This window comes from Diadema setosum, chromosome 11, assembly GCF_964275005.1.
Source record: "Diadema setosum chromosome 11, eeDiaSeto1, whole genome shotgun sequence".
Taxonomy (NCBI): Eukaryota; Metazoa; Echinodermata; class Echinoidea; order Diadematoida; family Diadematidae; genus Diadema; species Diadema setosum.
This window is the reverse complement of record NC_092695.1, coordinates 30,480,024-30,504,680: the sequence shown is the minus strand read 5'-3', so window position 1 is coordinate 30,504,680 and position 24,657 is coordinate 30,480,024. Positions and strand designations below refer to the sequence as shown.

The following is a 24,657-nucleotide window of genomic DNA, read 5'->3' as shown; positions in this document are numbered from 1 at the left end:
GGGCACTCAAGTCTCCGACCCAAAGACTACTGATGCTAGGCCAAATGAAAGGTTGTTACTTCATATTCCTAAAAGTCTCATACAGGCACCTCAGTGATTTTTAACTCAAAGCTTATGAACGGGGTGAAGTGGAGCACCCCTCGGAGAAGTGGGACTTATAGGGGTGAAGTGGGACAAACAGTAACTATAGGCTAGACAATATTGCAATTCGTAAAATAATGTGTGTGCTGCGTGTGCTGTGTGTGCTGTGTGTTGTGTGTGTGTTTGTGTGTGTGCGTGCGTAGGCCCTATGTGTGTGTATTTGAATATTTACACATGAAGAGTTTCATTGCAAAACGTGACATATCCATTATTGTCCACCCGAAAAAGTTGCATTAAAAACATTCAGAATTTAAAGAAAATAAGAAAGTCTTTGACGTTTTTATCATAACTTTGAATACAGCTGGGAGAGGTGGGGCAGTGGTGCTGTCCCACCTCCCCCCCCCCCAAAAAAAAAAAAATAATAATAAAATGGTGGCTAACATCACAATTTAGCTAATTTTTGTGATATCTTTTAATGCAAACTGAAGCTCTCAAGACGTAATAATGCTAAGTGTCTGCTAAAGCCTTACTGAGAAAGCATTTCACACTGAATGCAACCCCCCCCCCCCCAAACTACATTATAGTGTCCGAAGAAAAAAATAATTCAAAATTAAACTTTTCCACAGAGTTGTTGCAGAGCAGTTACCATGTTGTGCTTTGGCTCTGATGCTCTGCCTAATAGGCGATAAAACTTGAAATTTTAGTTCAAAACTTTTTGAGATATGAGAGGTGTCCCACTTCTCCTTCTTCCAGTTCACCCCACTTATATTATCGTCATTTCTTTCATTCTTTCCGGGCTTTTTCTTGATATTCAAAATAGCTCTGATCTAGGGCCTATCCATTCCGACGGGGCCCCATTTCATAAAAATTGATACAATGATAGGCTCTATATAGCGACTCTTGCTGGAATGGCAATTGTCGTGATGGTACTGACAAGAATCCAGCTTCCTGATTGGCTGTTGCTAAGGTAAGTTGCCATTATACTAGCAAGAGTTGCTAATCATATCAACTTGTATAAAATGGGACCCTGCAATCACAAAGATATATCTACATTGAACTGGAACGATAGCTGTACAGAGATCTGATGAGGACATGTCCCGAGAAGTTACAATAACAGATGTGAAAACAATGATACAAGAATCATGTAGGGCTGCTTGCATAAGCAAATACGCAAGAATTGCAAAAAGAAGGAAAAGAAAAAGGAAAGTACACCACAATGATATCGGACACATTCAGCTATAATATAGCTGAATAATATTAAGAACTTGAACAAAACCTCTCGGAAAGTACTAGTATAATTTACATATCGTGGCCTGGTTTTGTTCACGAAATGTAAAGTATAGGGCCCGTAATATAGGCCTACTTTCCAAGAGGGACAATATTATTGTCCCTCTCGGAAAGTATACTTTACATTTCGTGACCTGGTTTTGTTCAAGTTCTTAATTGTCTTGAGTAATTTCTTAGTGGCATTTACCATTTATGATTAATAAAGAATCAGAACGACACAACAGTACCCAACGCATGCTGAATGCAATCTATGGATTACATTTACCCGAGTCCCGAAGTTCCTCAATCCCACCGATACCTCAGGGAATATCGATATTTCGTAAAACGAGAATCGCTCTGTTGATCGATACGTGGAAGGCATTTTTGCGCGCGCCCATACTGAAACCACAGTCATCTAGCCGGTATTTCCCTGGTCCACGAGAACCTTACACATTGACGGAACTCTAGCGGGAAAATGGCAGATTTCGAAGAGAGGGTAGACACTCCGTCACCAATAGCACATTCTGTAAGTACCAGTGTACAAAATGGCATAAATTTTGGTTACTTCTTTGCTCACATAAATTGATGTAGGTGTTTTCAATTTTAAATGTTTCTCTCGCACCCGGGATTATTTCATTCATTGCCCTTGATAGTCCCATGTACTTATTTATTTGATGGTTTACGAACTCTTCTCGAAGGTCATGACGCATATAAATTCATTATGAACTTGGCCAGCATCCGTGCAGTAGGTAGGTCAGTAGGTACTCCCAGTGTGCTATGTATAAGCATAAGCATTTTAAAATGTGATTATCAGTTAGAATCTACAGGCATTTGATGATATCTAGTGTCTATTTGTTAGTCTAACTTGTTAGACTCTAGAATCCAGTCTAAGGTTAGATCTAACGTGTTAGGCCTAACTAATTTAGATTTTAGACGCATCTAAAATGTTGCACGTCACACTTGACTTGCAGATTAGGCCTAACGTTAGGCCTAACTGTTAGGCCTAATTTATATTGCCAATGCCATTTGGCATTAGACCATCTATTGCGATTCGATTTGCATTGGCATCGGCCCCGATCCCGATGGCTAAAAATGCATTAATCTAGGTAAATTTTTTAATGTTTATAGGATCTAAAAAATAAGTGAAAAAAAAAAAGAAGAAGTTATCACCTGGTTATAGAATGAATTTGTATGGATGTAGAGATCATTCAAATGCACAGAAGTTTTGACATTCATTTTTCTTTTTCTCCAGCCACTGAAACTGAAACCTCCGCCAAAGGCTGGTGGGAGTGGTGTAGGTGAGGAGTATGAGGCGAAAGTGGTAAGTATGTAGACATCTAAAGAGGAATCAGTGATATGTCACTGCCATCCACTGGCAAATCCCAATTGATTGGTTATTTTCTTCCCTTTTGCTCCCTATCTTTTATCAGCCATCTTTTCAATGTCATTGGGAGCATTACATTCTTCTGTCTTCTAGTGACTGATCTACAGCACTATGCATCTTACTCCCAAGCATATTTCCTATGTACAGCAGGGTGCTACATTAGCACTTCCTATGTAGGCAGATTGCGCGGGGCTAGCAAAAATGTTGTTGAGCATTGAAAAAAGTACTTGCCGGAATTGGGTAAGCAAAAAGTTTTGAAGCCACCCTTGGGTTTTATCACTGTTTTCTCCTATAAACCCATGAGAAGTCAACTGTATAGGAGCCCAAAGATAATGACTGTTGAGTGATGCAGTGTTCACTAATTTCATTTCAACAACTTTCCAACACTTAGCTTGTATGTGAAGAAGTATCAATGCAATGCAACACCAACACTCGATCAAACCAAGTTTGTTACTCTAAGTGTTTTAGCATGCAAATTAACATCTGCTGTTTATTCAAATAATTGTGTTTTATTACTTTTAGCCATTGACGTGACAGTGATTTTCTACATAATTTTCCTTTTTTACTTCCTTTTTTGGCAAGTAAAATTCATGTTCGAGCAAATATTCTGCAAAAATTTGAAAATTTACTTGCCCAACCGGGCAAGGGGTTAAAAAAAAAAAAAAAAAAATGTACAGCTGTAGCACCCTGCACAGTCACACAATGTTTTTGTGGGCTTTTTTTTTTTTTTTTAAGGAATTTATAGATAATGTAATGTACTGCACAAAATACTTCATTCTGTGAAACTGATCTCCCTGATGTTAAAGGGATGGTACAGTATTGGTGGAGATGAGAATTGGGCTTTTAACTTTTTGCGAGGTACCAATAAAACACTTATGATATAGTACAGACCATACCATTTTAAGAGGAAATCAAAGTTTATTTGATGAAAATTGGGTTTGGAATGACTGAAACATCCAAAAACAAAGTAAAACAAAGCGATCGTAATAAAGTGTGGGTCCCACACTTTATTAGAATTGCTCTTTTTTTTTATATCTCAGCCACTTCTAAACCAATTTTCATCAAATGAACGTTGAATTCCTCATAGAATTACATGCTGTTTCATATTTCATAAGAGGTTTCTCATTATCTTACCAAAAGATGTTAGAAACCTGAAATTAGGTCTCAACCAAAACTATACGACCCCTTTAATATCAGTGTAAATCGTTGCCTCTTGTAGGCTGTTTTTTTTTTTTTCTGTTGCTAGCACAAAATGCATTCTAACATCAACACACATAAAGGTAATGCCACAATGTTCAGATTTTCTTCTTGAATTAGTGACAATTTATGTTAAGAGATGCTCCAAGAAAATATGCAATACATCAGTTTTCTACCATTGACCTGTTGAAGGGGTTTTGTGTGTGTGTGTGTGTTTTTTTTTTTGTTTTTTTTTTTTTGCCACCTTTCAGCCTATGTAGGTTTTTCAGAGTCTTGTTTATCTCAGACTATTCTGTAATGTTCCATGTCATTGGTTTTATGCTCTTTGTTAAACTGCTGAATGAGGTCATGATGATGCTAATATTAAAAAATGTGCATATTTCTGCATCATCTGTCCCTGCAGGAAAAGGATCGCTCGTCACGGTTCGACTTCCTGCTGCAGCAGACAGAGATCTTTACTCATTTCATGAGCGCCTCTTCTGTGAAGTCCCCTACCAGCCCTCTCAAACTCAAGCCCGGCAGACCGAAACTGAAAAAGGATGAGAAGCAGAAATTATCGGCTGTTGGAGAGTAGGTTTACATGCTCCAACCTTGTGGGACAATTGTGTGTCTTGTCACTGATAATTTTAATTGTTGGAGTGGGAATATACATAGCAAGGTGTGAAAGGGATTTGAGATACAACAGAGGTAAAGGGAGAGGGTTGTCCAATGATAAAGTGGTTTAATTTGGAGGTTATCCCTCCAATGATATCAGAAGAGTAAAGGAAGAGTAAATGGGTCATATGATTGACAGTGACTGCATAGCATAATTGAAGAATTGCAAAGGTCTGACTTAGCACATAGTATTTTTGAAATCTTGTTGATGAGCATGATTAATTCAGTTATATATAAGAAGAAAAACGAAGATGATTATAATGTGCTGTTTCACTGAATTTCAAACGCACAAAAATTAAACAATTGAACATGAGAGTAACTCGTGAACAGAAACCAAACTGGGCCCATTTCTGAGTTGAATATAAAATCATGTTTCATATGACATTCAGGATAGAAGTGGTTTAAAAGGATAGACTCTGTGACCAAGCAGATATTAGGCAAACGTGATGCTTTTTTTTTCCTTTTTTTTTTTAATACACAGGGCAGAGTTACAGCACATATTGGATGAATGTACCACTGTCCAAAAGATAACTTTATCTCCGTAACAGTAACATGAAAGGTGCCAAAATACTATGTAGAAGAGGGATGAATAAAAGGCATATGGATACTCCTCCACCAGCTATTTGTTTTGTATTCTTTTAAGAGGGTAATATGCTGTCATGTTCTTTTTCCAGCCATCGTCACCGGAAGACAGAGCAGGAGGAAGATGAGGAGCTCCTGTCTGAGTCTCGCAAGGCCACCTCGGTCATCACCCAGTTTGAGAACTCGCCATCCTACATCAAGTCAGGCGAGATGAGAGACTACCAGGTCAGAGGTCTCAACTGGCTCATCTCGCTCTACGAACATGGCATCAATGGTATCCTGGCCGACGAAATGGTGAGGGCCAAATTCTGCACTTGCAGTGATCCTCCCAACTGCTGTTTTTTGTGCACTTCACCCTACAGCCGCATGGCTAAACTCTGAAGTCTTCAAGTACATGTAATACAACAATTAAAACTTTGCAAATATATTTCTTTGCATTATTTCTTATTTTGTTGTGATCTCCTGATCATTATATTGCTTTAAAGATATTGCTTGATTAAAGTTCAGTTTGTAAAAATCTGCAGATTATCCTGCATAAATCAGATGAACTTCTCTCCCAGTTTTTTGTTTGTTTGTTTTTTCAGCAGAACACCAGATGAGAATTCAAGAATGATGACACATTACTACGTTGCTGACACAGTGTATAGGATGTGAATCAAATTTTCCACAATGCTTGACTAGCGTCAAGCTGCAACATTTTTGTTTTCTTTGTAAAATATCTTGTCCATAACTATTTTGAATGTGTTTTATGCACACAGGGTTTGGGGAAGACACTGCAGACAATCTCTCTCCTGGGCTACATGAAGCACTACAGACACATTCCCAGCCCCCATCTCATTATCTGCCCCAAGTCCACACTGGCCAACTGGATGGCTGAGTGTGAACGCTGGTGCCCTTCACTAAGGGCCGTCTGCCTCATCGGTAACCAGGAGACAAGGGTGAGTTCTCACTGTGCTACTTCTTAGACGTCCTGCCAATTGCAAATTTCACTCCATGCAGGGAGAATCAATGCTGAGTTAAACCTCATTTAGGGCAACAATAATTGCAGTGATTATTACTGAGTACCCTTCACCTTGCATAATTCAAGTGGCGCAGGCAGAATATCTTTTCTTTCAGTTGTCTAGACAAGCAATTCTGCGCCTTGAGCACATTAGTCATGTGGAATTGGGACATTATAAGTGCCCTGTATTATTAACTATTTCATGCCATTTCTTACTTATTTCGCAAAAGTACATATAAGATTTCTATACCTGAGAGTATCAAGAGCCTGAATTGATTTGACTCGAGAGGCCCATCGATAATTGTATGGATATATTTATCAAAGATTTCATGGAGAATATATGAGATACAATGAAATAGCAACTGAAATAGATAATATATATATATATATATATATATGTTTATATATATATATATGTATATATATATATATATATATATATATATATATATATATATGTATATATATATATATATATATATATATATATATATATATATATATATATATATATATATATTATCGTCGCTGGGGCGACAAGACCTTGTATCTACAAAATGTCAAATGTTCAGGAGAGCCAAAAAACATGGCGGCCAAAGCACTGTGGCGAATGGGATTGCCCTTCCTTTGACATGCCGTGGTGGCTTCATTTTTGGAGTAAGACTGTTGGGATTTGGACAGGACATCACTTAACCCATTATTTGACCATTAATCTAAAAAAGTCATTTTCATTAAAATTGCAGATACAAGGTCTTGTCACCCCAGCGACGATATATATATATATTTTATGTGTTTGTCACCAAATGTTGCCTTGATTCTAGTCTGCCTTCATCCGTGACGTCATGATGCCGGGTGAGTGGGATGTCTGCATCACATCTTATGAGATGGCCATCAGGGAGAAATCGGTCTTCAAGAAATTCAACTGGCGCTACCTCGTCATCGATGAAGCACACAGGATAAAGAATGAAAAGTCCAAGGTATGTATTTCATTTGCTGAGTCACAGAGTTCATTTATTGTAAGACACCATGTCACAAAATATCTCAAGTATATCTCAAACTATCTCAATAGCCCATCTAACAGGATATCTCAAGATTATGTCGAACTTCAAAAAATTCTTCAAGATTATTCAACTCGTTTTGTCCCAAAAGCTTACACTATGTATTGCTCCCAGAACACTACTGATGATTGCTCCCAAACACTACTGTAAGTATGGGTGCTTTACCAAGAGTAAGTTGACTGTGTAGACTTATGCAGTATTCAATATGCCTCACATTAGTTTGCCAAGTTATTTTGCATTTAGATCTGTGCTGAAGCATCTATTTCTGCTGTCGATCTAATATAGCACTCGAGTCTTCCTTCAAATGTATGTGCTTTTTTTGCTTTCCCTCTTTGTCGATCTCTGTCTTTCTTAAAGGCTATTAATCTAGAAAGAGTACTGCTGGTAGAATATTCAATATCACATAACTCTTTGATTGTTAACTCATGCTCCATCCAGCTCTCAGACATTGTGCGCGAGTTCAAGACCACAAATCGACTCCTGCTGACTGGTACGCCGCTGCAGAACAATCTCCATGAGCTCTGGGCCCTGCTCAACTTCCTCCTCCCCGACGTCTTCAACTCCTCGGACGACTTTGATGCCTGGTTCAATACTGCAGAGTGTCTTGGCGAAGACAACAGTCTTGTCAAGAGGCTGCATGCTGTGAGTTTGCCAAATTCAGGGTTGACTTTCCTGATAAGGCCCACTATTAAACTGTTCTGTCTGTTACATAATTTGTCACTAATTTGATGTTCTTCAACAGGTATTTATCTGTTGTCATAGGATCGAGGTAATGATTGAATAATTATCAGAAAAGATTTGATTTATCAAGGGACTTTTATAGTGCACTCCCATTATTACAAACAAAATCAATACTAAATTTTTGTAACACTGAAGTAAATATATAGATCCCCTAATTATCATCTATATATTTTCATACACTTTACTATTTCTCTTCTGTTATTTCTCAGTCTCTGCATGACTCCCAGTTAGCCTTGTTTATGCTCGGCATGTATTTAAGCTTCAGAAGGATTCTTTTTTCTTTCTTTTTTTTTTTGGGGGGGGGGTTATGTGAGAAGCCTTGTAATGCTTTGGCAAGTACAGGCCTCGAAATAGGATTTCGGAGGGGCAAGGCCATTTAGAAAAGGGCACTTTTTCCAAGAGGCCAGGGCACTTAGGTCAGTCAGAGGGGCACCAAGGCCACATTGGAAAGGGCATGTTGGGTGTTTATACGTGATGTGAATGCCCCATACAGCTGTATGCTATCGACCGTGTTGCTACACTCCAGCAGCGCACGCACGCATAAGATCTCTCCGCAGCAGACGACGTTAGGCAGTAGGCTATACGCAATACGATGTAGGTTCTGTAATGCAGTACGTTCTCAACGCGTACGCCGCGCTCGCTTTGGAGCACTTCCGGCGCCATTTTGCTTTGAGCATGTGGGCATGAATGCAGAGCAAGAGAGATGGCAATGCTCGCAGCCGTCCGACAGGCCTGGCATTTTTTAGCATGGCTTGCGACCACTTGCTCCGGCCTGCCGCTGCCTAGCTAGTAACTTTATGGCCGCTGCGCATTGCGGCCAACGAGAGGGGCACTGACGGCCATGGCCGTCGGTGGCCATCGGTTAATTCGAGGCCTGCAAGTAGTGGAATTCAAAAATTGAATAAGGATGCAGCAATCAAACCAAGCATCTGATGTGATAAGTGCAATTTGTCCATCTTGGCCCCAGGTGCTTCGTCCATTCCTTCTGCGACGTCTCAAGTCTGATGTAGAGAAGGCTCTGCTACCCAAGAAGGAAACCAAGATGTATGTGGGTCTGAGCAAGATGCAGAGAGAATGGTAAGAGTCTTTGCTCCATGGAAGTGAGAGTTGCTCCACTTCACACACCTCCTTGTGTTGCTTGTATTAGTTCTTCTTAATCATACAAGATTACAGATTACAAAAGACAGGTAAGATGAGAAAAAACAAATCCCCACCATTTGATATTTGACTGAGAAATTGTGTAGTATTGAAAACTTTAACATTGAAAATTTGTGTGTCCCTTTTGCAACCCTAAAAATTAGGTACAGAAAGGGGATTATGTCCTCTAGTTACATGAGGTAGTTTGTCATTTCCTTTTTGAATTCCGTGAGGCATATAAACATAAAATTTCATACACAGTGTTGGGAGACATTTTTCTTCAACCATGCAAAATTTTGTGACTTTACAAAAGGTACATACATGTACGACCGTTGAGTCTTGCTGTAACTCTTGACCTGTTACTTCACTGCCTGTCCTCTGTTTGCCTCATCAGGTACACCAGGATCCTGATGAAGGACATTGATGTTGTAAACGGTGCTGGGAAGTCAGACAAGATGCGTCTGATGAACATCCTGATGCACCTTAGGAAGTGCTCCAACCACCCGTACCTCTTTGACGGGGCCGAGCCGGGTCCCCCTTACACCACTGACAAACATCTGGTGGATAATTCCGGGAAAATGGTGGTCCTTGACAAGCTTCTTCCAAGACTCAAGGAGCAAGGTTAGTTGGGGAAAGATGCCTCTTTGGATGGTACAGATCATTCATATGTAGAATGACTTCCATCTCATCTTTTTGTTTTCGTATTTATCTAGTATTTTTCATGTAGGCAGTGACGTTAAATCATATCAATAGATGTTGATTTGCAGAGACCTTGTGTTTCCATGTTATGGCAGAGTCTTTGCCCGATATGTTCTTAAAGTTTCATTATTGTACCTCATGGAGGACAAAGTCACGTAATGATTTGGATGCAGTTGTCGTCTAGTGATCCCCTGCTGCTCCCACTGCTGCTGCCATGTTTTTCAGTGTTGGCATTGGCAGTGTTTTGACCTGCAGCCCTTTGAGAAGTATTGTCCCGTGTGTACATTTCTCTTATAGAATATCGTTCATGTTGGTCCAAGGATGTATTTGTTTTGCATGGCAGTGAACATTGCTAGTTGTTTTTGTCCGAAATGCACACAACAGCTAAAAAAAAAAAAAAAAAAGGTGGGAAATGAGGAAACTTTTGCATCTTTTGTCATGTGATACCTTTTTTTTTTTTTTTTGGATAACTTTTTTTGGGGGATAATTAGCATTCTGTTTAGGCTTTGAGAGTTTCCAATGACTGTGACTCAAAATTTAATGCTTATGTATGGATCACATATCATTAATTCAATATCGTTTGAATGATAGAGAAATTTGTCATGCATAGGATTATATTTCTATGACTTCTCTCTTGATGTATTCTTTTGAAGGTCACTAGTTGGTATGACAGTCAATTATGATATATGTACAGACATAGTTCAAAATGTATTGCCATTCATTCACTCCGTGTTCCAACCCGTCTCCCCCAGGCTCCCGTGTCTTGATCTTCAGTCAGATGACCCGTCTGCTAGACATCCTTGAAGACTACTGTGTATGGAAAGGTTACCACTACTGTCGGCTGGACGGTCAGACACCTCACTCTGAGCGACAGGTGAGTTTGATCACCGGGAATTCGATTCAGTTCATTTCATTTTGTGAGGCAGTGAACAATACCGAAGCAAACAGAGGCATTACATCATTGTATACTCGAACATAAAGCTTGCACCTCAATTTCCTTTTACACAGGGTAAAGATACGAACAAAGAAAAAGTAATGTTCTACCGTTATGATTGCTAGAGGCCCAAAGATGATAGGGTCTGTGAATGTTTGACCAAGGAATGACTGGCAGTCAGTTCAGCTAAACGAAGTCTCTCTGGTGATTTTGATAATGTAAGAACATTGTCAAAGACAATTTGGTATAGTCAATGTCTGTCTTTGATGTACAAGGGAGAGAAAACATCTCTTGCAGCAACATTTTTGCAGGTGGCTTTCTTTTATGAAGCATTTTATGTTGATGTGTAGAACTTGTGTTAATAGTTCATTTGTTTTTAGCAGCTTTTGATGTGCAAGCCATTTCAAATGGCTGGTCCTCTAGTTTGGGAGCACTTCAGAACTTGTAACCATGAGATTGTTTTGCATTACACTGTGTCTTCAATAATCACGGCACAAACGTGACATCATTTGAACGTTGGTATTCCACTTTTGCAGGAGAGCATTAATGCCTATAATCTACCTAACAGCGAGAAGTTCGTCTTCCTCCTGAGTACCAGGGCAGGAGGACTCGGAATCAACCTTGCGACGGCTGACATTGTCATCCTGTATGACAGCGACTGGAACCCACAGGTGGACCTGCAGGCCATGGTAAGAGCCGAGAGACTATGAAGGGGTGATCCAGGGACCAAAATGATGTGTTCATCATTTGCAGTTGGGTGGCGAAGCGAGTTGGGCAGTGAGGTGGCTCAGTTCTCAGCATGTCTGCGTCACAATCAAATTGCTTGGGTTTGAGTCCCAGTTAGTCTAGCTGAGCAATATTGTGTATTGAGTAATGTCGTCCTCAAGCTGAGCAATGTAGTCCTCTCTAGTTAGAGGCAAAACTACTCATCAGTCTGACGAGACATAAAATAGAGAAAAAAATAAATTGAGAGAATTACAACCCATACAGGAAAGAAATCCCGCTTCACTTCTTACAAAGAGCAGGGTTCAAGCCCAGGAAAATGGCCTGCCCCAAATGCACACAGAAAAATGGGTCGGAGATGCTGACTTCTCATGATCTGCACCAGGTGACTAATAATGGTCAACAAATGGCATTAACCAGGCACATGGTGCCAAATGAGAAGAAGTCTGAAATTTGTGGTGAAGTGAACAATTTTTTCCCCCAGTTTCAGTGTGTATGCTTGTCAGCATGATGATGTGATATTGTGATTAGCCTTTGATTTCCTTTAGTGTTGCATTGGTCTCTCCAATCCCCCCCCCCCCCTTCTTTAATGGCAGCACTCTGGGTATCTGCAGATGAAAGAGCCCACTCAGGCTACTTATCAACTTAATTTTTGTCACATGCTGACACACAGTGTGTAATTATTTGACATAGTCATCGTCAATCTTCACCATTGCCATGGCACATAACTGTTTCATCATAGCACTTACCCATCGTTGTCTCTCTGCCGTCCTAGGACCGTGCCCACAGAATCGGTCAGAAGAAACAGGTGCACGTGTTCCGCTTCATCACAGAGAATACAGTGGAGGAGCGCATCGTCGAGAGAGCAGAGATGAAGCTCCGTCTGGACAACATTGTCATCCAGCAAGGTACGCAGGCTTTTTTAGCCTTTGTTCAGAAGGGACCTTTTGATATTACAAGCAGCAATGTGAAATTCAATGGATAAATATCATGTTGCAGTTGCAAATGAGTTTTGAATATACTCGTAATTAAATTTTCAAAGTGTTGCAGCGCTCATCTCATGAATTGGTATCCAACTGTATCATGATTGCTATCTGACATGAGAGGAAAATGTCAATAATTGAAAAAAGAGAATAACACATGCATATTCTACTGTTTATGATGTATTTCGGTCTGCCACGACATTCAAAGATTGCAAGATAAGTCTTTTTGTGAAGTGGAATTTTCCTTTCACATATTCTATTGGCTCCTTGAAGATTCATGAATAATGACTGTATAATTTCCGCAGGTCGACTGGTCGACTCCAACCTGAAGATGAACAAGGACGAGGCCCTTGAGATGATTCGACACGGAGCCAACTTCATCTTCTCGTCCAAGGACAGCACCATCACTGACGAGGACATTGACATCATCCTCCAGAGGACTGAGCAAAAGGTAGGCCAGTTGCTATGTCAGGCAACAGACAGGATCAGTCTTTAGTGACAGTAGAATTCTTGCACTGACATATTGCCTGAAATGTTACTGCCTCCCTGGCATCATGCCAAGTTTCGATCAAGAATGCTCATTTGTAAACCAATGTATAAATCTTGTCCAATATCAGTCATTTTCTATATCAGCAGCTTAACCCTGTCATGACTGGTGTCTCAAAATGTCATTTATATTTCACACAAAGGAGATACCAGTGGGAGTGATAGAGCTAAGGAATAGTATCTTTTATCTTCGGAAATGAGCCTCTGAAGCTTTTCACTCGCACTTGCAATATTTCTGTGACACATTTGCGTGGGCCCTGAAAGAAATGTAACCGCTAAGCTGCTGTTCTCCATTCCAGACCTCGCAATTCAACGAGAAGCTCAACCAGCTGGGAGAGTCCGCCCTGCGGAATTTCAGCTTGGACGCCCCTAGCAAGAGCATCTTCTCCTTTGAGGGCGAGGACTACAAGGAAAAGCAGAAACATGCTGGGATCAACTGGATTGAGCCCCCCAAGAGAGAGAGAAAGGCCAACTACGCTGTGGATGCATATTTCAGAGAAGCCCTCAGAGTCAGCGAACCCAAGGCACCAAAGGTACGCCTCACATCTTGGATGAGAAATGCATTACCAGTAGAGTCTGAAACCCACAGATGGTTGTAAAATCAGAAATGTGCAGTTTGCATGCAACTGCAGAAACTGTGCACCCTTGTGATCCAGTCTTTTTTCTTCCCTTACCAAGTGATGAATAGATTGCATATTTGTAGCAGTAGCATTCTGGTACCATTTTTCTGAATTGATGATAGAAGTACACTCTTATTGTTACACTATATCAGGAAACACTTATACAAAAAAAAGAAAAAAGAAGTTGATAGAAAGTCTTGTACATTATTTTAATTAGGAATGGCTAAAAATCCTAACTCTGAAAATGTTGCTTTTTCAAAAAATTTGTAAGAAGAACTTCTGGCAGGAGGCAAGCTTTAGTATTATAGATATTTTGTACTATTCATAATTTTATATAAGCATTGAATTAAAAAAATAATGCATTTCATGATGTTGACATATGTATCCTACAGGCTCCAAGACCACCCAAGCAACCCAGTGTCCAAGACTTTCAGTTCTTTCCCCCGCGCCTCTTTGAACTTCTGGACAAGGAAATCTATGCCTACAGGAAGAGCATCGGCTACAGGGTAAGGAACATCTTTGCTCAATTTGCTGAAGAATGTTCTCAAAGTCTTTGAGTTTTTAGGGGTGTGTAATGGTGTTCATTGATGATGCAGAAATGGAAATTTTGTGCTGAATGAAGAAAGGCCTCCTCTGTTTTGTGCATCAGGGTCTTGTTTCACTAATATGGGAATTGAATCAATCCAAACAATGAACCCAAAGTTGGGACAGATTCATATCAGATCTACATGTGTAATCTGTAAGAATACATAGACATTCAAGATGCATTCGAGAATGTGGCAAGGTGGACACAAGATATTGTTCCCAAATGGCTAAGGAGACAGTTTCTAACTTCTGAGGATTGATTGATCCCAAAATTGTTCTTATCAGTTGAATCAAACTTAGGATCGATTTTAGAGCTTCGTGAAACAGCCCCCTTTAAGGTGTCCACTCGCTGATTTAAAACTTAAGTCAACACAATGAAAAATTCCTGAATTTCATTTGATTTCTTTTGTTATGTTGTTGACTTCCATGTAGAATTTTCTCCACTCTTCCTCACCCCCACACCTATGTTTGTTACCTGATACATAGCAATAGGTATCATAGAAGCATTTGTCGATATTTTGCTCAAGCAGTCCACAGACCATGCAATGAGAAATTAATAGCAGTCACTATATCCCTTGCTATTTTCTTGCAACTGCAATTAAGAACACGGACCACTACCTCACAGTAATGAACTGAAAAAATGTTGACATCATCACTAGATTAGCACACAACTGTTCTTGAATTAATGAACCTTAAATAAACACTACACCTGTATTGTAGAACATAAGACCAAGTATATAGCATGTGTTAGTTGACGGGAGGAAAAAAAAGAAGCTCACAGACTACCATGCCCTGTACGTAATGCACTCCTGCAAATGCATGCCTTTCCTCTGTATGCTGATTCCTACAGGTACCGCTAAATCCTGACTTACCAGATGCATCCAAGGTTCGCAAGGAGGAGCAGCGAAAGATTGATGAGAGTGCCCCCTTGGATGAGGAGGAGATCCAAGAAAAGGAAATGCTGCTGACACAGGTAAAGACATAATGCCTTTAACCCCTTATGTGCCTACGAGTCAAATATATCCCTTGTGCCTATGAGTCAAATAAACACTCATTTCACACACATACCTATGGACAAGAAGATAATGTGGCATGCAGAAACTTAATACTGTTTTCCTTTCTAGGTATGAAAGTTTTTGCTTTCAGCAATGTATGCAACTCTTGTTGTCCCCGCCGAACGAGGTCGAGCAGGGGACTATGAAACGGGCTCCATACGTGTGAGTGTCCGTCCGTCTGTGCGTCCGTCTGTGCGTCCGTCTGTGCCTCCGTCTGTGCGTCCGTGTGTGATCAAAATGTTCAATTTGCTACTTCTCTGTCATTTATGAGCCAATTTTGATTCTGTTTGCTTTATATGATAGCACTACATGGGAGCTTTGAAACTTCTACACAGAATTTCAGTTGTGACCTTTGACCTTGACCTTTGACCTATATTGTACATTTTGCTTCAAAATGCTACTCCTTCGCCATTTCTAACCCGATTTCGATTCCGTTTGCTTTATGTGATGGCACTAGGTGAGGGCTTCAAAACTTCTACACAGAATTTTGACCTTTGACCTTTGACCTTGATTTTTGACTTATATTGTACATTTTGCTACAAAATGCTACTCCTTCGCCATTTCTAACCCGATTTCAATTCCGTTTGCTTAATGTGATGGCACTAGGTGAGGGCTTCAAAACTTCTACACAGAATTTTGACCTTTGACTTCTTTGACCTTTGACCTTGATTTTTTTACCTGCATTGTACATTTTGCTACAAAATGCTACTCCTTTGCCATTTCTAACCCAATTTCACTTCCGTTTGCTTTATGTGATGGCACTAGGTGAGGGCTTCAAAACTTCTACACAGAATTTTGACCCTTGACTTCTTTGACCTTTGACCTTGATTTTTGACCTATATTGTACATTGGCTACAAAATGCTACTCCTTTGCCATTTCTAACCCGATTTTGATTCCGTTTTCTTTATGTGATGGCACTAGGTGAGGGCTTCAAAACTTCTACACAGAATATTGACCTTTGACTTCTTTGACCTTTGACCTTGATTTTTGACCTATATTGTACATTGGCTACAAAATGCTACTCCTTCGCCATTTCTAACCCGATTTTGATTCTGTTTGCTTTTTGTGATGGCACTAGGTGAGGGCTTCAAAACTTGTACACAGAATTTTGACCTTTGACTTCTTTGACCTTAGACCTTGATTTTTTACCGATATTGTACATTTTGCTACTAAATGCTACTTCTGGCGAGGACATATTTTACGCACCGCGTAATTTCTACTTTTCCTTGTATTGAAGAAAAAAAAAGGATGAAAAAGACTGGCTGCTGTGTACAAAGTAGTGTGATTTTTTTTTTCCCCTCTCAGCAAGAGGTACTTCACAAGGCAAATTTTTCATGACAATGATGATGTTTTTAGATTTGAAATATGGTGAATATCAATACAGTATTCATCGCATAATCGGGCATCTGATAATCTGGAACCTCGCTTAAATGACATACGCTTCCCAGAAACATTTCCAATGCATGTTATTTTCACTGGATAATCGGGCGGGGACCTCTGATAAGCGGGACAATTTTTCTTCAAGCGATCTTTGATTTTGTTGATATTTTACACAAAAAATCTACCAAAATACCACAACAATATTTCAAAGATTCCCCATCAGTTGTCGTTTACATGAAACTTACAAAGCAAGCTTCAGACTGGTGTGTTTTGACCTCCGTCCATCCAGTACACGTACATGCATAGCCACGAAAGCGCCGTGTATAAGTTTCCATGCCATTGCGAAACACATGCTATCGCGAACATTCTTCTCCCCTATGTACATTAGCAAAGCCATGTGCAGGGAGAGCTAGAGGGTCGCGCCGAGGGGTAGCGTGGTTGTGTATTCATGTACATGTACAGTACGTCAGTATGCATGTGTGTGTGTGTGTGCACTACATGTACATGTCGTATGCCATTAGTGTATGGTGAGTGAGTGCTCATCGCGAAATCGGGCACCCCGCTTAAAGGGGCCGTGTTTGCTACTCCCAACCTGTCCCGATTATGCAATGAATACTGTATCACAGGTTATGAGAATGGGGACTTTTTAAGTAGATTTCTATCAATTTCCATGCAGGGATTCACCAACTGGAACAAGAGGGACTTCAACCAGTTTGTCAAAGCATGTGAGAAGTATGGTAGGGACGATGTGGAAAGCATTTGCCGCGACGTGGAGGGCAAGACACAAGACGAGGTAAGAACAGATGATTCCATGATGGTGTTACATAAAACTTTCTTTCCTGCTTGAGTATAGCTAGACACAAATGAATCTGTGTTGCTGTAGTTCTGTAAAACAGCAACAAAGCCTTCTTCGTATATATATAAATATATATATACTGTACATATCGTCGCTGGGGCGACAAGACCTCGTATCTACAAAATGTCAAATGTTCAGGAGAGCAAAAAAACATGACAGCCAAAGCACTGTATCCAATGGAATAGACATTCCTTTGATATGCTGTGGTGGCTTCATTTCTGGGGTAAGACATCTAGGATTTGGACAGGACATCGCTTCACTGATTAACTGACCATTAATCCAAAAAAGTCATTTTCACCAAAATTGCAGATACAAGGTCTTGTCACCCCAGCGACGATATATATATATATATATATATATATATATATATATATATATATATTTTTTTTTTTTTTTTTTTTTTTTTTTTTGGGGGGGGGGTTACTCTTTTTTTCTAGTCCTAGCATAAGCTGTAGTTTATATTAAATGATAATCAATTGTAAAGGCAACCAGATAATACAGGAAGAATGAAGAAGATATATAAATGTTCTGATGATGATTTGCTTTGGTACATTGTTGTCTTAACACAAATATTAACACAATGAATATACTAGAAATGATATCATAATGGTTATTATTTCTGGATTCCAGGTATCATTGAAATCCAGATCACTTAAATTTATAAGTAAGCTAATGTGAATTTTTAAAAGAAAGAATCTGGTGTAGTCTTGGATAAACAGTATTATATGCAGGCTTTGCATCTATCTTCACTCATCAGACTATTAATCACATTGCTTTCCCCTAGGTCCGTGAGTACCTGACCGTGTTCTGGGACCGATGCAATGAGCTACAGGATGTCGACCGTATCATGGCTCAGATTGAGAGAGGAGAGGCCAAGATCCAGAGGAAGATTGGTATCAAGAAGGCCCTGGATGCCAAGGTCAGTTAACTCTACTACCCCCCCCCCCCCCAATATTTCCATTTCCCCTTTCCCTCCATAACCCCTCCCCAATGTTCCTCCCAAATCCATTGTTGCTTGCCCCTAGATTAAACACATTAATTTCACATTCTTTCTCTTTTTGAAATTGTGACATGTTCCATTTGTAAATGTTGTCTGCATTTTATTCCCTCTACAAATTGGAATTCTACTCACCTCAAAGTCCAATAAAAGGCACACTTGATACATTTTTGTTGCACATCAAGATAGGACAGACCACATTTGTTTCTTTGACTTATCTCACAGTCATCTTCATAATTTATTGTGTCAGTAGTATTTGATGGGACAAGCATGAGTGCTTACTTTCTTTTGTATTACTTGTATCTGGCATATGAGAGAAAGCTGCCAAGAGCAGAAACAGATGCTTACCAAATTTTATGATGATTCAGAGGTATTCATTGATTTTGATTAGTAATATCAGACAAATGACACAACCGCAGCACATGACTTTTTAGGAAGTGATCATTTATATAATTGTTTTTCTCTGAAAACTGACTTATCATTCAGAAATTAAATATATGGTCTTGGGCTATGCCACAGTGTGGGGATGCTGTGGCATAGTGGATAAGACTCCCGACTCCCAAACGGAGGACCCGAGTTTGATTCCTGCCCAGTGCTTACGTCCTTGGACAAGATGATTTTACCCACAATGTCCCTGTCAACCCAGGTATATAAATGGATACCTGGCAACGCTAGGGTAATAATAATGGCAGGGCCCTCTGGTAGAACAGTGGCAACACTTAAGAGCTTACCCTGGATAAAGAAGACCTTATTATTATTATACAGTATCATTTTCATGGTTCCAATCCAGATGGCCCGCTACCGCGCCCCATTCCACCAGCTTCGTATCCAGTATGGAACCAACAAGGGCAAGAACTGGACAGAGGATGAGGACCGGTTCCTGGTCTGCATGCTCCACAAGCTTGGCTTCGACAAGGAGAACGTGTATGACGACCTGAGGAGTGCTGTCCGCCAAGCCCCTCAGTTCAGATTTGACTGGTTCATCAAGTCCCGTACTGCCATGGTGAGGAAGGAGTCATTCCTTTGTACAAAATTCTTTACATTTTGGCATGTTACGTGCTAAAAAGAAGAAGATGGCAACTTTTATATCCATTCAGTTAGGGTGGGTTTGTTTGTTTGTTTTTTGACAAGATGACAATAAGCCTGGTTCCTGTCACTTGCCTGATCCTCTTTTATAGAGAAAAATAAACATACTGTCTAACCTTGATTATTCGGCCCTCTCTTATCCAGACCTCTTTGTTATCCGGATGTGCCTCCAAGCAGTGAAGATTTTTTTTTTTTTTTTTTTTTTTTTATGATTTCAAACACAATTAAAACTCCTACAATGCTCATGCAATTTACCTATTATATATATATATATTCCGGACAAAAACATGTTATGAATTTTAAAGCAAAATGTACCAATATTGTGACTATGACTTTAAATTGGCTACCATGAATTACACTACTGTTGTGATGTACAGTACCTATGTAGCTACCACAGCCTTCTTGTACTCATATACATACATGTATACATATATTCGTATACATAAACATTGTTTCTCCCATATCCGGCCAAATCGCTTATGTGGTCGGGGTCCAGTCCCAACATGGCCAAATAACAGAGGTTGGATTTTACCTACAAACAAAAGTATGACACTTTTGGTGATGTGTGCGCATCTATGTTTCTTTGGTATAATGTAACACCCTTTAAATGATTTGTTGGATTCTATTGTCTTCATTCAGGAGCTCCAGCGTCGCTGCAACACGCTCATCACTCTCATCGAGAGAGAGAACCAGGAGCTGGAGGAGAAGGAGAAAGTGGATAAGAAGAAAGGGAAAGGAGGCAGAGGATCCGGCAGGGTGAGTTTAAACGTACATGTCAGGAAAGCCATCAACTAATCACGATGCCAGGTATGAGTGTCTCAGGCTGTTTAGCTCACCTCAGTTGGCTGGCTTTCACTCATTCTACATTCATTCAGTAATGGTCTATTGTGTAGAGGGTGCTTGTGCAGCTTTCTTTAATGTTTACTCTCTTGGTAACATGTTTTTTGTTTGTTTGGCTTTTCTGTTATGCAGTTTTTTTTCCCCTGCAACTGACCCTGCATTTCTACAATGATATGAGACTTTAAGGACATGAAGGTGTGGATGTGTGTTAAGATATATTGATACACTTCTATTTCAACAAAAGAGTTTGTGGTGGCTCTTCAAAATGTTACTGTATATGCTGTTATTTTTGTGCACTGATATTTTCGCGAATGAAGAGGTCACAGACATTTTTGCGAGATGTTGTTTTCACGAATTGACACAAAGGCCTTCATAAGCACACTACTACCTTAGCGTATGGTGACATTTTCAGCAACTGTGATTGGCGAAATTCGCGAAAATCAAACCCTCGCAAAAATAACAGCTTAGACAGTACTTCATAGGGGAAATAACCCTTGAGGGAAATGTTATCTATTCAAGTAGGTAGGAATGAATGCCTTGAAACATTTGGTAAAATTTTTGTTTGTTTTCTTTTTCCTGATAAGTCACATCTGTCTTGTTATTGTGATCTTTATGCAGGGTGGAGTTTCAACGCCAAAGTCTGAGAAGAGAAAGGCAGAGGACTCGACAGAAACCAGAGGACGTCCCAAGAAGAAGAAATAGGCTTTGGCCACTCCATGGTGCACAGCAGTTGAGGCCTTTTTCTTTCCAAGCAAAGGGAGGATTTTGTGTCACCTCATGATTCAAGATACCACTCTTCAGAGCCATTGTTGGTTGTGACATTGATTGGATATAAGAAATATCTGCGTATCATTGTAGTAAAGAATGCAGCTTGTGAAACCTTGCATAATTAGAATCAAGTCATGCTGACTTTTAAGAAATATTCGATTTTTTTTTTTGGGGGGGGGGGGGTGGGGGTGTTTGGGCGAGGGGGCAACAAAAAACACCAAATCAGATGGGGAAACTAAATTTTCTCCTTAGCTGAATAATCCAAGCCTTCTGTAGTACCAACACTACTAAAATGAATCTGTTTGTGTATATAAACAATAATAAGGTCATTCTTATTGCTTGCTCCACATTCTCACAGCCAGTATCTCATTTCTTTTCATACTGAAAGGTTGGGCATGGCAAATTTGATGTGTGGTAAAAGCAACTTGAATTACATGTATTCACTTAAATCTTGACCCCCAACAACTTGTATATCGCACTATGTTGTGATTTTCTAATCTGCCCAAGCACTGGTTCTTGATTCAATTTCAGTTTGTGACAGTGCTCCTCCCCCAAGAGTAAAAGGAGCATATGTTTGCAACATCTGTGTATTAAAGCAAAGTAGGGTTCGATGGCTTCTAGGTAGCTGTGTTGTACATAAACTGTGTGAATTATATTCAAGCCCAATTTTGATTTGCAACCGGATAATGCCATATGAGGTAGGATTAGGGTGGTCAGACCAGTGCACAATAAGCTTGAATTAAGAGACAGTTGACAGTTATCAGCATGAGGTTCAACTCTCCAGCGTCGATATTTTGCTCTTCATGCATAGTTTGAGCCCTTGCTCAATCACGTCGAGGAAATACTCCTGGAACAAACATATTATCAACAGAATGTGTGGGTATTCTTGGGCTGCTTATTGATGTTGATAACCTAACCCTTGTGCATCAGTGTAGCATCAGTCATGACAACATCAACAGTACAGTACATGTACGTACATGTGACTGGCTTCATTTACATTGAAAACATGCTGGTGTGAGATATGGTCTGTATTCAGTATAGGACTCTTGTCCCACTGTCTCTTTTTGACCTCATGACCCTGTTCAGATGAAACAAACTCCAAGCAAATATTTGTAATGATGTATCAGTTGTGACGTAATGCCTGCAAGACCGTGTCTGTGCCAGGGGCTTTGGACAATGTGCACAATACTGTGGGGTTTTATGTGTCAATCTGTACTCCAAAGCATACAAAGGATTAAAGTATGTTGAGATTATAGAGTCTCGTAGGTTACAGGTTAGCTTACAGTTTTCTTTCCTGTCGGAAGGCTGATTATGCTTGATTTGTTGTGTACATTCGATGAGATACCTGGTACTGTCTATTTTGATTAGAACTTGCTGAAGAATTTAAACAAGAAAACAGATTCGATTGTTCCTGAGATGTACCTTGGTGATTGTCAGAAAAATAAGTCATTGCAGAACTTCATGTTATTTATTCTTCGTGACTATATTTAAAGCCAGAACTGTGAGATGTTGAGTGATGTAATGGTAGAGGTAAATTAAAATCGATGAAATGATAACATGGTTTTGGACATGTCTGTAAATAATGTAGTCATACATGGACCACATTTGCCAATACAGTAACATACGTGATACATCTGTACATAAATCATATGCATTTCTCGACCAATATACTGTCTCAGTCTCTGTGTTTACATGTATTCTGTGCAGATGCTCAGTGTCAGTAGTTTCATTTCTTTTTCCCTTAATTTTTTTCTTTCATTTGCATGCTCACTGTGATCATGCAGGCACTCACTACATCTGTACCCTTGCCCTGTGCCATTTATTGAAGAAATTTGAAAGGCAAAAGGGCAGAAGGTTGAAAAGGGATTACATTTCAATGGCATTATACAAGTAATAAGTGTTAGTATCTGATATTTTATCAACACAGTATCATGAAGAGATCCATCATGTATGTCTGTTAAATGGGGGATTATCTATGTAACTTGTGTCTGTGGATTCATACATAATAGATCAGTCAGACAGTCTCGAATACCCAAAATTTGTGGAGGTATGTTTTAATAGCTATGCCGTTCACTTTAACAGACAAAGGTGGTTCAAATATTTATAAAGAAGTGCATTTTGTGTTTGTAGAGTGAAAGAATTGATAGAAAAGAGGACATAAACAAGGTGTTTGTTGTCTGGAAGCATGTCACAGTAGAAAAGCCAGTAGAATGCAAGACATATTCTGCCATTGCACAGCTAAACAGGGTTGTGATTTCAAATGAGTGTTCTGAAAGAAGAATCTTCACTTCAAAATTTGTGTACAAGAAGTTGCACTCTGTCAGCATGCAAAGAAGTGTTAGATGTCACCCTGTATAATACACTGTATCTGGTGATAATTTGAAGCAGAGATTGGTGGATTACATTCCTTGAGAGATATGGAAATTGTGTATAATACAGTATGTCAACTAAAAAAAAAAAGAAATGATAGTTGAGATTTCGTTGGTGTGTCTTGCTGGTCACCCACTGTGTAGTCTTGTATGTTAGGAGATGGTGGTCTAGCTTTAAAATTCAGTGGAATTCACATACCAACTACACCTTGTGACAGGTACATACATGGATATAATCTTAGGTGGTTGGTTAATTCAGCATACCACTATTTTCAAAATTAATATCTGATTATGAAGGAGTAAATGTCTGTCACGGCAAGTTATAATTTCTAAGCGGTACACTTGTTCAAACCTTGATATCAATATATGAAGTCTTGAACAGGCAGTAACAGTTCAGCAAGAGCAGACTTGCTCTGTTGACCATAATTGTCGAGCATACAGACTAAAAGTATTCATCAGAAAAGACTTTCAAGATATTTGGTATGCTGATAGCAACCTAGTGAAGGCATCATACTGGGCTTTGTCAGTTTATCATCAAAACTGAAACTTCGTAAGAAGTGTATCGGATCACAACTACTAACTGGATTCTACATGATACAAAAGCCTGCAATGGTAGACTTTGCAGAAGGAAATTCATGCATGAAGGCAAAGATCTGTGGAGACATGTAAACAAAATCAAGATGATTTGAGTACAAGTTCACTGGTACCTATATTTTGGGTTTTTTTTTATTTTAAGCATCAATGTGATTGATTGAAGTTCTGCATTGTCAAGTACAGAAATTCTTGACTTCGAGTAACATGTGTACATGCATTATTTGTCACCATATGTTCATTGTACAGTTGTTTTGGGTTTCCTTTCTTTGTTCTGTTGTTTATTTGATTTGTACTGTCGACCAGATAACCCAGAATATTTGTGACAGGAACATTGTCATCAGTTGTTTCTGTTATCGATATTCTGTGGTTGCATTTGTGGAAAAAATAAATATTTTGGAAGAGACGTGTTGATTTTGCTTTGTCATTTTACTGGCATTTGCTTTACTCTTTCATACAAAATTGTGTACCGATATGTTTCTTTTTGCTGAGGAGGGGGAATGAGCGATCAACACACCAATGTT

General features: G+C 39.5%; 1 protein-coding gene across 1 annotated transcript; it reads left to right on the top strand.

Annotated features, from left to right (window-relative positions):
* The first annotated feature begins 1,766 nt into the window (after positions 1 to 1,766).
* LOC140235223 (SWI/SNF-related matrix-associated actin-dependent regulator of chromatin subfamily A member 5-like) lies at positions 1,767 to 21,335 on the top strand. Its single transcript, XM_072315255.1, has 21 exons — positions 1,767 to 1,873; positions 2,600 to 2,668; positions 4,332 to 4,498; positions 5,257 to 5,458; positions 5,923 to 6,102; positions 6,986 to 7,141; positions 7,661 to 7,864; positions 8,931 to 9,040; positions 9,495 to 9,721; positions 10,552 to 10,673; positions 11,270 to 11,422; positions 12,232 to 12,364; positions 12,745 to 12,890; positions 13,285 to 13,518; positions 13,998 to 14,111; positions 15,041 to 15,163; positions 17,303 to 17,419; positions 18,267 to 18,401; positions 19,270 to 19,482; positions 20,205 to 20,321; positions 21,024 to 21,335. Exons 1-21 carry the CDS (start codon positions 1,823 to 1,825, stop codon positions 21,105 to 21,107), a joined length of 3,057 nt encoding a protein of 1,018 aa, XP_072171356.1. The 5' UTR covers positions 1,767 to 1,822; the 3' UTR covers positions 21,108 to 21,335.
* Positions 21,336 to 24,657: the final 3,322 nt, after the last annotated feature.

Excerpts from the sequence above, each read along its gene's own strand:
- LOC140235223 (XM_072315255.1), top strand. The coding sequence starts at position 1,823 with ATGGCAGATTTCGAAGAGAGGGTAGACACTCCGTCACCAATAGCACAT. Across the intron at positions 9,041-9,494 it reads AGCAAGATGCAGAGAGAATG|GTACACCAGGATCCTGATGA; the intron begins GTAAGAGTCTTT and ends TTGCCTCATCAG. Across the intron at positions 18,402-19,269 it reads AGAAGGCCCTGGATGCCAAG|ATGGCCCGCTACCGCGCCCC; the intron begins GTCAGTTAACTC and ends GTTCCAATCCAG.